Source organism: Silene latifolia, chromosome 7 (genome assembly GCF_048544455.1).
Source record: "Silene latifolia isolate original U9 population chromosome 7, ASM4854445v1, whole genome shotgun sequence".
Taxonomy (NCBI): Eukaryota; Viridiplantae; Streptophyta; class Magnoliopsida; order Caryophyllales; family Caryophyllaceae; genus Silene; species Silene latifolia.
This window is the reverse complement of record NC_133532.1, coordinates 31,232,210-31,246,765: the sequence shown is the minus strand read 5'-3', so window position 1 is coordinate 31,246,765 and position 14,556 is coordinate 31,232,210. Positions and strand designations below refer to the sequence as shown.

General features: G+C 32.6%; 1 protein-coding gene across 1 annotated transcript; it reads right to left on the bottom strand.

Moving 5' to 3' along the window:
- Positions 1-1,008: 1,008 nt before the first annotated feature.
- LOC141589927 (uncharacterized) lies at positions 1,009-2,368 on the bottom strand. The gene is made up of 3 exons (XM_074410547.1): positions 2,229-2,368; positions 1,376-2,171; positions 1,009-1,236 (listed from the first exon to the last, which is right to left on the bottom strand). The coding sequence occupies exons 1-3, from the start codon at positions 2,366-2,368 to the stop codon at positions 1,009-1,011; spliced, it is 1,164 nt and encodes a 387-aa protein (XP_074266648.1).
- Between the last annotated feature and the right edge of the window lie 12,188 nt (positions 2,369-14,556).

The window sequence follows — 14,556 nt, the reverse complement described above, 5'->3', positions numbered from 1 at the left end:
ATTAAATTACTTAACATTGACGGACGATTTTGGAAGTAATATTTACGTATCTCATTATAATTTGATTAAATAAGATACGGTCTAAGTGATCGAATTGTTTTATTACTTAGATGAAATTATTGTTTACAGAAACAATTGAATTTGAATGAATAATTTATTATAAATACAAGATGTTGTGATTTATAATTGGTAAATCATTTTGGTACAAGTAATTATGAATTACTAAGTCGATTTTGTACATGACGTACTTTTATTAATGCGTTGATTTTTAATATGTTAAAAATGCATAACAATTTTACATGACTTGTGACATGTGACAAATTGACAAATTGACATAGATAAAATGGAATCTATTTTATCTTAAATGGACCGAAATAGAGGGTGTATTAGGCTAAATATTGTGTTGATTAATTTTAAGTGGAAAGCATAATCATTTACCTAATTGCTAGCCATGCAAACCTAGTTGCTCTTGTGAAGAACATCTTGATCATGCATTGGCCCCTTTACCCTCCCCTTACCCGGTTTTCCTTGTAGAATAGACCAAAGGGTTTTCTCTATAATTTAACCTAATATACTACATCATTAGTTAGTGTATTATTCATTCTAACATCATCTAAAATACAGAGTTTTAGAGAAATAAAATTACTTCTTCTTCTCCCTTCTCTTAACCGAAAATTAAGAGACCAAAATCAATAATTTTGGGTCAATTTTATTTAGATTAATATTGTTCTAGTATTAATAATATTAATTTTATTAAGAGGTTATCTTGGGTATTATTCCTTGGGAGGGATTCTAAACTTGAATCCTTTGTTCATCCAATTTTAGGAGAGCTCAAGAACAAGTGAGTAGGAGAACTCATTTGTGCCCAATAATCCGAAATTTCTATTGTAAGAATGACGATTTCTTCTTTATCTTTATTCATGTTTGCATGCATAATATCTAAATTAATTTTATGACTAAATTAAATTGGAACATATAAGAATATGTTGTATTATGAGATATAGATTTCTAACACAATCTTCGATTACAAAGGTACACATTCTTTCCCCCATGAACTAAACGGTCAGAAATTGTATCCTCCTCACAAATTGGACACGCTTTAGCCCTTTTCACAGTATAACCAGAGAGGTTGCCGTAAGCCGGGAAATCATTAATGGTGCAAAATATCATGGCACGTAAGTTAAAAGTCTCACCATGATAAGCATCATATACCTCTACCCCTTCATCCCATAATAACTTCAAATCATCAATCAGGGGTTCTAGGTAAACATCTATATCATTTCCAGGTTGCTTAGGCCCCAAATCGAGGTGACAACATAAGATATTTACGCTTCATGCATAACCAAGGAGGGAGATTATAAATTGTTAGCAAAACCGGCCATGTGCTCCACTGACTACTTAGACTACCAAACGGATTCATACCATCAGTACAAAGTCCAAGCCTTAAATTTCTAGCCTCGGATCCAAATTCAGGAAACAAATGATCTATTGTTTTCCACTGTGTTGAATCAGCTGGATGACGAATTTTGTCATCTGAAATTCTACCTTCAGCGTGCCAAATTAAGTTTTTTGTATCTTTTAGATTTGCAAAAATTCTTTTAAATCTTGGGATAATGGGAAGATACCACAAGACTTTAGCTGGTACCCCAATATTTTTTTTGGAATTTTTTTTCGGCAACTTGTAACGTGAAGCCCCACACTTTGGACATTCGTTTAAATCTTTATAATCTTTTCGATACAAAATGCAATCATTAGGACATGCATGTACCTTTACATAATCAACTCCCATTGGATACAAAATTTTCTTAGCATCATAGGTACGCTTAGGGAGTTCATTGCCATCTGGTAAAATCTCACTCAACAACTGAAGAAAACTTGTGAAACTTTTATCACTCCGTCCATTTTTCGCCTTTAAACTATACAATTTTAAAGTTGCAGATAGGCGTGTCAAACTTGAACCTGGGTATAGGGGTTTAATTGCATCACCAGCTAGCCTATCAAACATCTCTACTTGTGTGGGGTCTTCAGTGGATTGTTTCAAATCATTAATCAGGTCGTCTACTCGATCGAAATTTTCATCAAAATCATCTCCCTCAATGTCGCTATCATCCTCTAAATTACTACTCAAGGTAGGCAACACATCCTCCCCATGCCAAATCCACCTTGTATAACTTTTGTCAATACCATTACATCAGAGGTGACTTTTTAATTTTTCAGAATCAAGATACACATTATTCCCACATTTAACACATGGACAATGAATTTCTTCAACATTCTCCGCATTATTAATAGCAAGTCTAACAAAATGTTCAACCCCATTCCTATATCTAGGGTCCAAACGGTCAACAAACATCCAGTCACGATCCATATTCCCAATCTCCGTATATATTCAAGATCCACTGTGATAGTTTATAAGGTTAAAAGGTTATTATTGAAAAGTACAGGACGAATAATTCAAAACTCAGGCATTAATCAGCTAAATACTTAACATCAACTCCATAATTAACAATCCACTGATAATTATTGTACACTTCTAACACTTAGCTTCTAACACTTAACTGATAATTTGATGCACATCAAAATCCTACTACGACTGAAAGCATGACAGTAGAGGGTATTGCAGTCAGGCAATTGGCAGTAACTGTCAATGCTATTGACTGAACAGCTACTAAATGCATCAAAATTGGCATGGGGAGGATGACTGAACAGCTAAACTGGTGATATTATTAATCCATACTACTGCCGCAGTCTAAATAGCTGGCCTATCGGTTTTATTGACTGAACAGCTACTAAGTCCATCAAAATTGCACACTTCTAACACTTCGCCTAACACTTCTAACATCTCACCCAAAGCATAAATTGATCAAAATTGATAGGTATCAGCATGCAGTACATTCACCCAAGCATATGTACCAAAAAAAACAAAAACACTTCTAACACATCTAACAATCGATTAATCAGGCATGCATGCAGTAAATTGATCAAAATTGCATACGGTAACATCTCACCCAAAGCATAAACCTCCAATTTGAAATAACTAATAGGTATCAGCATAAACCCCTAATTTGATTATCAAAACTACAATTTTATTAAGCATAAACCCCAATTTTATTATAAACCCATAATTTATTCTTCAATTAAAATTGAAAACATATCACACAAATGACAAAATCCAAACATGCATGCTGTAAATTGATCAAATTAACAAAAAATTAAGCCTTTAGTAAAAAAGATCGAAAAATACCTAATCATGGTGAGGGATGACAGCGCGAGATAACAGCACAGGGTGGTTGACGATGACCGCCTGGTGGTTGACGAGCGCCTGGTGGTTGACGTGCGCTGGTGAATGAATTTGATGAATTTGATGTGAGGATATTGAATTGTAAATTGATATGAGGGAGGATGAAGGTATGAATTGTGTATACTGAGACGCTGAGGGATTATTAGCTTTATTAAAAATGATTTTTTTTTAATTATACATACTCGAAATTATATAAGTGATAGGGCAGTGAGGCAAATATTTTGCGCGCTTATAATTTCACTGTATATGTACACCGGTTAAATTTTATGTACGATGTACTTGATTATCATATAGACATGGGCTTTCTTAAAATCCCATGTCCATTAAAATCAGAAATAATGGACATCAGTTTTGTAACGCAACTGATGTACATATAATTATAAGTACATCAGTTTTTTGCAAACAACTGATGTGTATAATTTGTACGTCAATTTTCTAAATAATCAGATGTCCATCAACTGATGTCCATAACGAGTTTTGTAGTAGTGTATTAATCCTCAATCCTCAAATATATGAGTCATACTCACATGATCCCATTCTATATATATATATATATATATATATATATATATATATATAATGAAAATCGTGAGAACCCTTACTAAATCATCATCAAATCTTGTTCCGAAAGTTTTGATGGATCATTTACCCTTAGTTTAGTTTATTCAAACACAGTTTTTAGCATACCAAACCAAAATATATCGATTTTATTAACAATATATAAACTTAATGTAAAAAAATACAAATTAAGTATACTAAAATGGCTATCGATGCACTAAAACGAATATTAGGTCCATGAAAATTGTTACATGCATGAAAATGAGTACTAGGTGTATGAAAATAACGAGCACTAGATGCACGAAATTGAGTTTCAGGTGTATGAATATTGTTAGTTAAATGAAAATGAGTAGCAGGTGCAAGAAAATTAATAAAATGAAAGTCGATTTGATTTTCGTCAATAGTTTATACTTTTTGGACCAAGAAATATGTTATCTAACCATAAAATTCTATCGCGAATCCAAATATGTCTTTATTTTTTAAAGAAAAGATCTGAAAGGTGGAGTTCTCACGGTTATCATTATCTAGGTGGTTCTCACAGGATCCCAATTCTCTCTCTCTCTCTCTCTCTCTCTCTCTCTCTCTCTCTCTCTCTCTCTCTCTCTCTCTCTATATATATATATATATATATATATATATATATATATATATATATATATATATATATATATATATATATATATATATATATATATATATATATATATATATATATATGGAATGTATGTAAAATAAATTTGTTAAATTATGGATAGACACGTTGGTTTTGTATCAAAATCCACAACAATCACAAACAACCGCAAAATCGAGCAAACTCGCGTGTACAACACACGGCAACCCCGGTCATGGCCCCCAACCCTGATCGGGGAAATAACTTTTTACTCCGCTTCAATTTCCTTTGTTTTCCATAAGTTTTATGTTGTTTTATTCTTGACCCCAAGGGCCAAATGTAATACTCTACGTTAACCGAAGACATTATTCGGGTGGGGCACCCACTTTAAGAGGTCCATTGATAGGCTCCAAATGGATTGAAAGTACTACTCATATCAACAAAGTCCACTTTTTCATTTCTGGTTATCCATGCAAAAGAGCTCCACAGTTAAGCGTACTTTGCTGGGAGTATTCTTAGGATGGGTAACCTCCTGACTAGGTTCCCGGGATGCGCATGAGTGATGACAAAATGCAATAGAAAGGATTTGTGTTGATCTGTGGGCTAATTACATAGCTTGGTGAGCTATCATGAGTAACCACTCCCGACTCAGGGTTTTTGTCGGGATGTTACATCTAACCCCTATGGATCGTAATATACAATGTTTGCACTTAGAAATAATCTTTAAATACATAACAAATGTCATTTATGACAAGTTTATCCACATAACCCACGAACTCAATAATCTAATTATATGAGCGTGTACTTCGCTCCCTCTAATGTATATTATATCAATTCCAAACTCGTACCATTTTCGGTTTGAAAATCCAAATACCTTTAAATAACTTTGTAATCAAAATCACTAAGATATTTTGCCTTCATATGAAATACAACCTAATCCAACTTGCATGTACTTATTGCATCAAAATGAAAATGTAGTATGTTTTGTATTTCTTATTTAGCTGTTCCTTTATTTAGTACCTTCTGCTCAATTGAACTTAACTAATGCAATATTGATGTTGGCATTTGTTATAAATGTATTAGTTGATCTTTTATTTAAATACAAGGGTTCCATTATTTACATGATATTCGTACTAGTAGATACGTCTTACACTGTGTCTGTATGGTATATAAAGAAGTTTAGTTTTTAATATTAATTATTACTGATAAATTTAAAATTAATAGCTCATTAATTTTTCATCTTTTTTATTGTGGTATGTTAATTTGAGAAAATAATTTAAATCTACAAAAATAATAAGGATAATTGTGCAAGGTCTTGAATTTTGTATTTTGATCAACATACCAACTCTTTTTTTATTCACAGATTTAAGACATCTAATTCTGTTTTTAACATCTCTTAAAATATATGAATAATAATATAAAATGTTCACCCATATAAAAACTCTTTTCTTAAGGAATTAAGTGATATTATTTATATAATTGTTAAACTAAAATGCTCTTGTAAACTCTTAAGTCAACGACTCACCTTGAGAAATGATAAAATCGCGCGTAAAAATGAAGGGAGTATTTTTTTTTCCAGTAAACTAGTAATAATTTTCCCAATCTATTTTACGGAAAATATTACATGTCTCATTTTCTTTTGTAATTAATCAAAACTAATAAGTTGTCACTTGACCAATAATTCTCATTTATTTTCTTATTTAGCTATAAGTGTAATTTACAAGAAAATTTTAAATGGACCTACTTTCATAGTATAAAGGGAATTTCTCAGTTTTCCCTTATAATTTTGCGAGGTAATAGTTCTCATTCGTTTTTATGGAAAGAAAAAGGTCATTATCATGTGCGAGCAACATATAATACAAAACAGACTGAATGTTTCAAACTTTCAATAACGACGAACTTAGTATTTCCTTCAATATCATTTTCATATTATTTCATTACTATTTTGATCTCGTGGTTTATTTTAATTAGCAATAATTTTTATGTAAAAGCGTTTTGTACAAGTGTTATTATAAAATCAAGTCATATTTTATGTAAATGACCCCAATAAAATAGGTTTCATCAGCCACTACTTTTCATAAGAAGTACAAGGTCTTTTTTTTTGGTAAAAGGTAAGTATATATTGATATAAAACAATATTTACATCAAGGGGAACCATATAGTTTCAAATATAGTACACATAAGACAATTACAAAAGGAATGCAATTAGGAACTAGAAAGATGAACAAGCCAATCATTCTTCTGCACTGTGAGTACTGAGCTGTTCCTAGCTCGAAATCTGGCCACAACAGATTTGATAATTTGCTGCACAATAAACTAAGGTCTGCCAATATACAGATCAATCCTAGCTTTGTTTCTTGCATACAAAATAGCATAAGTGATACCAATATGACAGACACAAATAATCCTCCTCTTAAGCTGACTTCTTGATCTACCATTAGAACTCCAAATAAACAACTCTTCAGCCTAAAACAGAACCCCTGGCCGAATAAGTCTGCAACAAGTGAATGCAACAAGTACTGAATGAACATTGGTAGAAGAGGTGGACATGACACTCATCAGCACCACCACAGAGCACACAAGTAGTATCATGTCCAAATCTCATACGAGCCATACGATCCTTAGTTCAAAGTCCCTGGAGCTGAACTTCCCAAAAAATGAAGGACCATTTAGGGACATTCATAGGACTCTAGCAAACATGTATCCATTAAACCCGAGGATACACTTGTTTTAGCCATTGATAACCAGATGAAACAGTGTATTGCTTATCAGTAGCTAACCAACAATCTTCAGTATAGGCTTGCTTAAAGGTAACCATTGTATGAGCTATCTTTTTCCAAGACCAACTACAGCCAGAAGGGGGACAATAGTTGGTCCAGTGAGTATCTTTCATATACACATGATTAATCCATCAGACCCAAAGGTGATCTTGTTTATCCACCAAATATATTTTCCTAACAATCCTTTTATTCCATCTTTTAGAAGTTTTTATATCGAATCCACCCTCATCTTTAGGACTGCAGCATTTATTCTAATGAACATTAAGTGCTCTGATGTATGAATCCTTGCCTCCCCAAAGAAAATTTCTGCAAATTGAGTCAATTTTGGTCATGACACCATTGCAGACGAGGAAGATACTAGCCTAATGGGAATGCAAGCTGGTGAGAACAAAGTTGATAAGATAAAGTTTTCCAGCATAAAAGAGTTGTTTAGCACCCCACGATCTGATCGTAGCTACGATTCTATCTATTAATTTCATACAGTAATTCTTTGAAAGCTTCTTAGAAGAAATTGGGACACCCAGGTATTTGAAAGGCATGGAACCCTTTCTAAACCTTGAAACTTGCATAATATCACTCATCACATACCCAATTACTCCATTAAAGTATATATCTTATTTAAATATGTTTAGACACAACCCACTAGCACCAGAAAATGTAGAAAATTCCGTTAAAATCCACATGATTGAAGGAGCAGTGCCATTAGAGAATAACAGTAGATCGTCAGCAAAGAGGACATGGTTCAATCTAATAGTGCCATAGAAGGGGTGAAACCCGAGTCATCTTGACTACTCATAACATTTAAAATTCTGGATAAATACTCCATACAAAGGGTGAACGGTAATGGAGACAGAGGATCACCTTTTTCCAATCCCCTTTTGCCTTGAAAAAAACCAAAAGTGATGCCATTTAGAGATAAAGAATAGGATGTAGTCGTAACACAAGTCATTATTTGATCAATGAAGGACTTGGGAAAGTTGAGACCAATGAGCATATTTTGTAAGAAAGACCATTCAACTGTGTCATATGCTTTTCTAAGATCTATTTTAATCAAGCATATAGGGGAGGCAGATTTTTTGTTATAAAGCCTAACAACATCCTGGCAAATCAACACATTCTCCACAATGTTCCTCCCCTTAATAAAACCTCCTTGATTATGGCTCACAATGTCCAGGGAGAGCATCACCCAGTCTTGTACACAACAACTTAGCAATACATTTATAAATGATGTTACAACATGCTATTGGTCTGAATTCAAGCAAACTTGTGGGATGGGCAATTTTTGGGATGAGGGTTACCAAGGTAGCATTTAACTGTTTCAAGAGCTTACCAGTATGAAAGAAATCAAGGATAGGTTCACATACGGCCAAGAATCTTTAAAAAACTGGCTAGAATAACCATCAGGACCATGGGCTTTGGAAGATGAAATAGAAAAGAAGCATTGTTTGTTTTCTTTATGAGTGATAGGTTTCAACAAAATAGGAATATGCTGATCTGTGACAAGGTTTCCAGTCCTGACAGTGGGATAGTGGACATGATTGGTCACCTTGCTAGATCCGAAAAGGTCATTGTAGTACTCAAGAAATGTTGTTTCAATATGTGCAGGATTAATTTGCAGCCTCCCATAAATAACATGAATGTTTAAAACCTTATTATAAGTCTGCCTAGCTTTTATGTGTCTGTGAAAAAAAACCAGTATTCTCATCTCCCTCCTTGAGCCATTCAACCTTTGCTTTCTGCCTCAAAAAACTTAACTAAGCCGTGTGAAGAAGTATGTACTTATGAGCTGCATTCTGCTCAGCCTCCCTAAGAATCAGATCTTGAGGATTAAGATGAAGCTGAGTTTGAAGTTTATCAAGAAGCAACTTAGCAAGATCAGCTGCTTTCTCAATATTAGAGAACTTCTGCCTGTTTAAAATTTTTAAAGGTTATTTTAAAATTTTCACCTTGTAAACCACCTGAAACATTTTGACCCCACTGATGTGACTTTGCCATGCTGTTTGAACAATATTTAAGAACTCAGCAGCCTGCCTCCACATTTTAAATAAAGTATCTTAAATGAGATTTCTTAGTAAGACAATCAGACTTTCTATAACAGATACATGGATTATGATCAAAATGCCCCTCATTTATAAATTAGGCATAACTATCGAGATAGAGATCCAACCATGCTTGATTTATGAGGAGTCTATCAATCTTGGAAAATACCCTAGTACAAGGTCTTTTAGTACATTACTTTACGATGGTTTATTGAAAAACTTTTTTTATAGGAGATTAGTCTTTAATTAGGATAGTGGCTTATTTCCACTACCTTTATTTCTAATCAAACTAACTTTTTCTAACTAAACATATATTATGACGGTAGTTTTATGCCTCCCCTTTAATTACCGAGTATTATATTGTACCTTCTGTTTTAATAGATCGTGAGCGTTTTTCAACTTAAAGTTATAAGTTATTAAGCATATAGTATATTCTAATTTTTTAAAGAATCTTATGCTGTTATGTCAAGAGTATGCATGCATGAGAGTAAAGCCCCACGTCTCATGGCTGGATGTTGGGAGTGACAATGGTGTTCCAAACATCAGACCTTACATTAATATTAAGATCGAGAGAATAAATCCATCAATATTGTATAGAATTGTTGCCTAACTATGTGAGCATATACATGTTGCTTGGAAGGACGTACAACATAAAGGAATGTAACATGTGGGAGGGTATAAGTCACTTTCCTCAACTCAATTCACTAGGTAGGCGTCTTGGGCCATGACAGATTTTATGGAATACTTCCTCCAAATCTCTAGTTTTTCGTTTTTTTATGTACAAGAATTAAGGAAATAAATTTAAATTACACAAAACAAAACATAATTCGGCATCCATAGAAAAAGAAAGAGGGGTAGAAAATGTAACTTAAATAAAATGGAAAATAGGGAAGAAATAAAACACTGGAGGGAGTATTTAGGAAGAAAGCTGAGGTTTAAATGGGTTAATTGCATTTGAGGGTTTCATATTAGCGAGAGAAAAGAGAATTCATCACTTTATATCAATGATACTTTTTTTTTTTAATTGTCAATCAGTTTTGAGATGTCATTTCAATTGATCTTATAAAGGAGTTCGGATTTCCTGTCCCATTTTCGTGTCCCATCTTGTATCCCATTACTTCTCCATTGGACACATAAGCCTTAACCATATAAAATAATTCTATAAATATTATAAGGTGATTACGTGTCAAAAGATAAAGGCAATGGGACATAAGATGAGACACAAAATTGGGACAGAGGATCCGGACTGCTTATAAAGTGCTTTATGTTTTTTTTTTAGTTCTAGAGCTCGTCTGAGATGGAGATAATTGTCGTTAGGGTAAAAAAGCATAAAAAAATTAAAAAAAAAGGGAAAAGTGATGGCAGTTGGAGATAGAAGTGGGAGAAGATTAGAGGTGGTAAACTGATCAATAGGATCAATATCGGTTCGGGTTCTTTCGGATCGGTTTATTTTTTTTTTTTTTCATTTTTAAGTCGGTTCAACTTAGGTTGGATTCAGTTTTCACTTTTAATTGGTTGTAGATATTTCGGGTCGGTTTAGGTTCGAATCGGGTCAATATCGGAGCAAATAAGGTTCGAGTCTGGTCAATATCAGAGCACATGAGATTCGAGTCAAGTTATAATCGGATAAGATGTCAAGATATTAGGTCTTTATTCAAAACATTGGATATAATACAAATAATTTTTTAAAAAACTAATATATAATGTTTTTTTATAACTACAATATAATCACAAAATATCATTTGTGACGGCGATATCCGTTACAAGCTTGTGACGGATACTATATCCTCTCACAAAATACCCATGAGAGGTGAGAGGGGAAGCACATGGGCGGTGTCCCACCTTGTCCCCTCTCCTTTTTTGTGAGAGGTCACAAGCTTGTGACGAGATTAGCTTGTCACAAGCAAGACTAGCTGCAATATAATATTAATTCATTGAAGTCAAATGGGTGACACTTATGTACAAAAAGGCACCTTAGATGTGACGTCTAACGTACATTCGGGTCCTTTCGAGTTTCACTGTTGGGTTTCAGTCATCAATGTATGGGTTGAAATCGGTTCAGGTATATATCGGCTCGGATTAAGATAGTTCAGGTTGAAACAGTTCAGGTTCTTTGGATCTTTGGTCTATTTCAGATATTACAAATTCAGTTCGATTTTGAATCAATTCAGGTCGATTCAGGTTTCAGGGTGAAGTTCAGATATATCTTTCGCATGTACGGTCAGGTATCGATTCAGGTATTTTCAATCGGTTTTTCGAGTTCGGTATACTTTTGCCAGGTTTAGAGAAGATAGTATAATACTCCTTCCATTATCCCCTATCTACTAAAAGAATAGGTGAACTCACAAATTTTTCTTTCAATAAACACATTTTTAAATAAGGAAGCTATTGGTAATAATTTAATTGTACTATTCACTAAGTAAGGAAATTAATAATTATAATGTATTTCATTACATAATTTTTTCATCAAATTATATAATTTTCACTAAACACTAAACTATAATATTTTGATTATAGTATAAATAATATAAAACTATAAACTATTAAATTTTTTATCTATTATTTCAGAATGACTTGACTCATACTATTTATGCTATGTATAAACAAAAATATAAATAGTTTTGATTACTTTCATAACAAAAAAAAAATGAAAGAATTTATAAATTGGAATCATTTGCTTTGTGCTGTAAAATTATTTTTTTTTAAAAAAAATCCATTTCAGCACGTTTCTGAATTTTCTTTAATTAATTTTTAATTTTAATTTTTTTTTCTCGAAGCAAAATACAATAACGAGAAAAATAAACAATTAATGAGATACCATTATTATTATACAATTCAATTTTACTTGGTTTTTTTTTGAATAATTTTACAGTTCAATTGTTTTTTCTCATACAAATTATAATGACGTGAAATATCAAAAATTAACATAGTGTTAATGTAACATGATTACGTAATACAAAATAAAAATTTTATAAATACCGCGCATTCATTGCGCGGGATCTAAACTAGTTAAGGGAGTAATAGTTACCCACCTCCCCCTAAGTAATGTGTTACTTCGTATGAAAGTAATAATTCCTCTCTCATCTCCTCCTTCCACCCTTCATAACCACCGGCCACTAGCTACCAATTTCCTCCCATTTCTTCTTGTATAAACTCTATTACTCTCGTAATAATTACCTTATCCCAAACGAGCTCTTAGTTGATGATTTCATAGCTTATGATTAAATTAAAGACTTTGGTATAGGAAAAATGAAGAAATAAAAAAAAAAGGAAAAATGGTATAGTCTATAAATTGATATAGGTTTGCTTGAAAAACATACATCACATGTGAAGAACAGTGTGTAGCCGAGTTTAACCCATATTTATATCTATGTTTTACATTCAAGAAAGATGAGAGGTGATCGCTTTTGTACTCAAATTAACGACTATTCCCTCCATTTCGGTTAATTATTATCCTTTAGTTTTGGCACAAAGACCAAGAAAAGAAGAAGAGACCAATTACTAAATACCAAGTGGAACAAATTGAGTGTAAATGATCAAAGTGTTCATCAAGTTCATTCTTAAAATAGAAAGGACAATAACTCACTAAGACACCTCAATATGGAAAAAGACAACAAATGACCGGGACGACAGATGAAGTATTTCATCCATTTAGAATTGATTTGCAATTAAACTTTTTTTATTTACATAGTGTATTTCTCTTCTCATGATGGATGATAGGGCGTTATCAGATGGTACTCAATGTTGATACTACTTCACACGCTCTTACGTAAACCTATCATTTTAGTGATTTAGTGGTTCTCTATATATTACGAGTGAGAGAGTGATACTGAAAAATTAGATATCAGTCAAGATTGCCTTCTCATTTTCCATTTATAAAATCTAGTGATCTAGTGTTTAAAATAATTTACTATATATTTGACCATTGAGAGACATTGAAACGAGCATATTCTACTTTACTATACTTCCTTAATTTAGTCGATTCTTTTCGTTCCTTATTAAATCAAAGAAACAAAAAATTCATTTTTTTTTGTCTTACTTGATGATGTAACTAACTCCGTAGGATATTAGAAAATACTGAAACTATATTACTATATAACATGCAATGAAACATGTGAGTATTTTAAAATGAAATGAATGCCTTCAAATATATATATATATATATATATATATATATATATATATATATATATATATATATATATATATATATATATATATATAGTCGATCCTATGAGAACCACTAACATAATGAGAACCGTGAAAACCCTCACTAAATCATCATCAAATCTTGTTCTGAATGTGTTGATGAATCATTTACCTTTTGTTTAGTTTATTAAAACACATTTTTAGTATATATAGGTAGACAATTTTTTTTTATTTTATTAACAAAATATAAACTTAATGTACGAAAGTACAACTACGTAGATTAAAATAGCTATAGATGTACGGAAACGAATACTAGGTGCATGAAAATTGTTACATGCATGAAAATGATTACTAGGTGCATGAAAATATCAGGCTCTAGGTGCACGAAAAAGAGTTCTAGGTGCATGAAAATTGTTAGTCACATGAAAATGAGTAGTAGGTACATGAAAATTAATAAAATATTTCTCGTCTCGATTTTCGTCAATAATTTATACTTTTTTTTTTTTTGATGACGAGGGAGTTAAATCTCCCCGGGCCCATGCATTCCCGCACCACCACATGGACCATGTAAGCCACCCCTTCGGGGGTTGCAGTGGTCAAGTGATCATCGCCCCAGCTGGTAGTCGAACCCCGGACCTCTCAACTCCTGCATTTCTGCAAGCTTCAAGGTTTAACCCGGCTACCACTGGACTAACACTACTTGGTCATGGGATCGAAACTTATCAACAACATTTATAATTTATATTTTTTGGAACAAGAAATATGTTATCTAGCCATAAAATTATATGCCGAATCCAAATATGTCATTATTTTTTAGAAAAAAATATCCGTAAGGTGGAGTTCTCACGGTTCTCATTATGTAGATGGTTCTCACTGGATCCCAAATATATATATATATATATATATATATATATATATATATATATATATATATATATATATATATATATAGTTTCTCATTTTCTTGTTGAAGGATTGTAATATTCCGTCCTGATCATTTATTGTCGTTTTTGATACAAAGACCAAGTAAAGCGGGTGAGACCAATTACTAAATGACAAGTTGACCAAATTATGTGTGAATGATCAAATTACTCACTAAGTTCATTCATAAACTAGAAT

Bases quoted from the DNA above. Each gene is read 5' to 3' on its own strand.
- LOC141589927 (XM_074410547.1), bottom strand. From the start codon at position 2,368: ATGGATCGTGACTGGATGTTTGTTGACCGTTTGGACCCTAGATATAGG. The intron at 2,172-2,228 runs GTATCTTGATTC...TATTGACAAAAG, and splicing joins GTTAAATGTGGGAATAATGT to TTATACAAGGTGGATTTGGC. The intron at 1,237-1,375 runs GTTTTGCTAACA...GATGATTTGAAG, and splicing joins GTCAGTGGAGCACATGGCCG to TTATTATGGGATGAAGGGGT.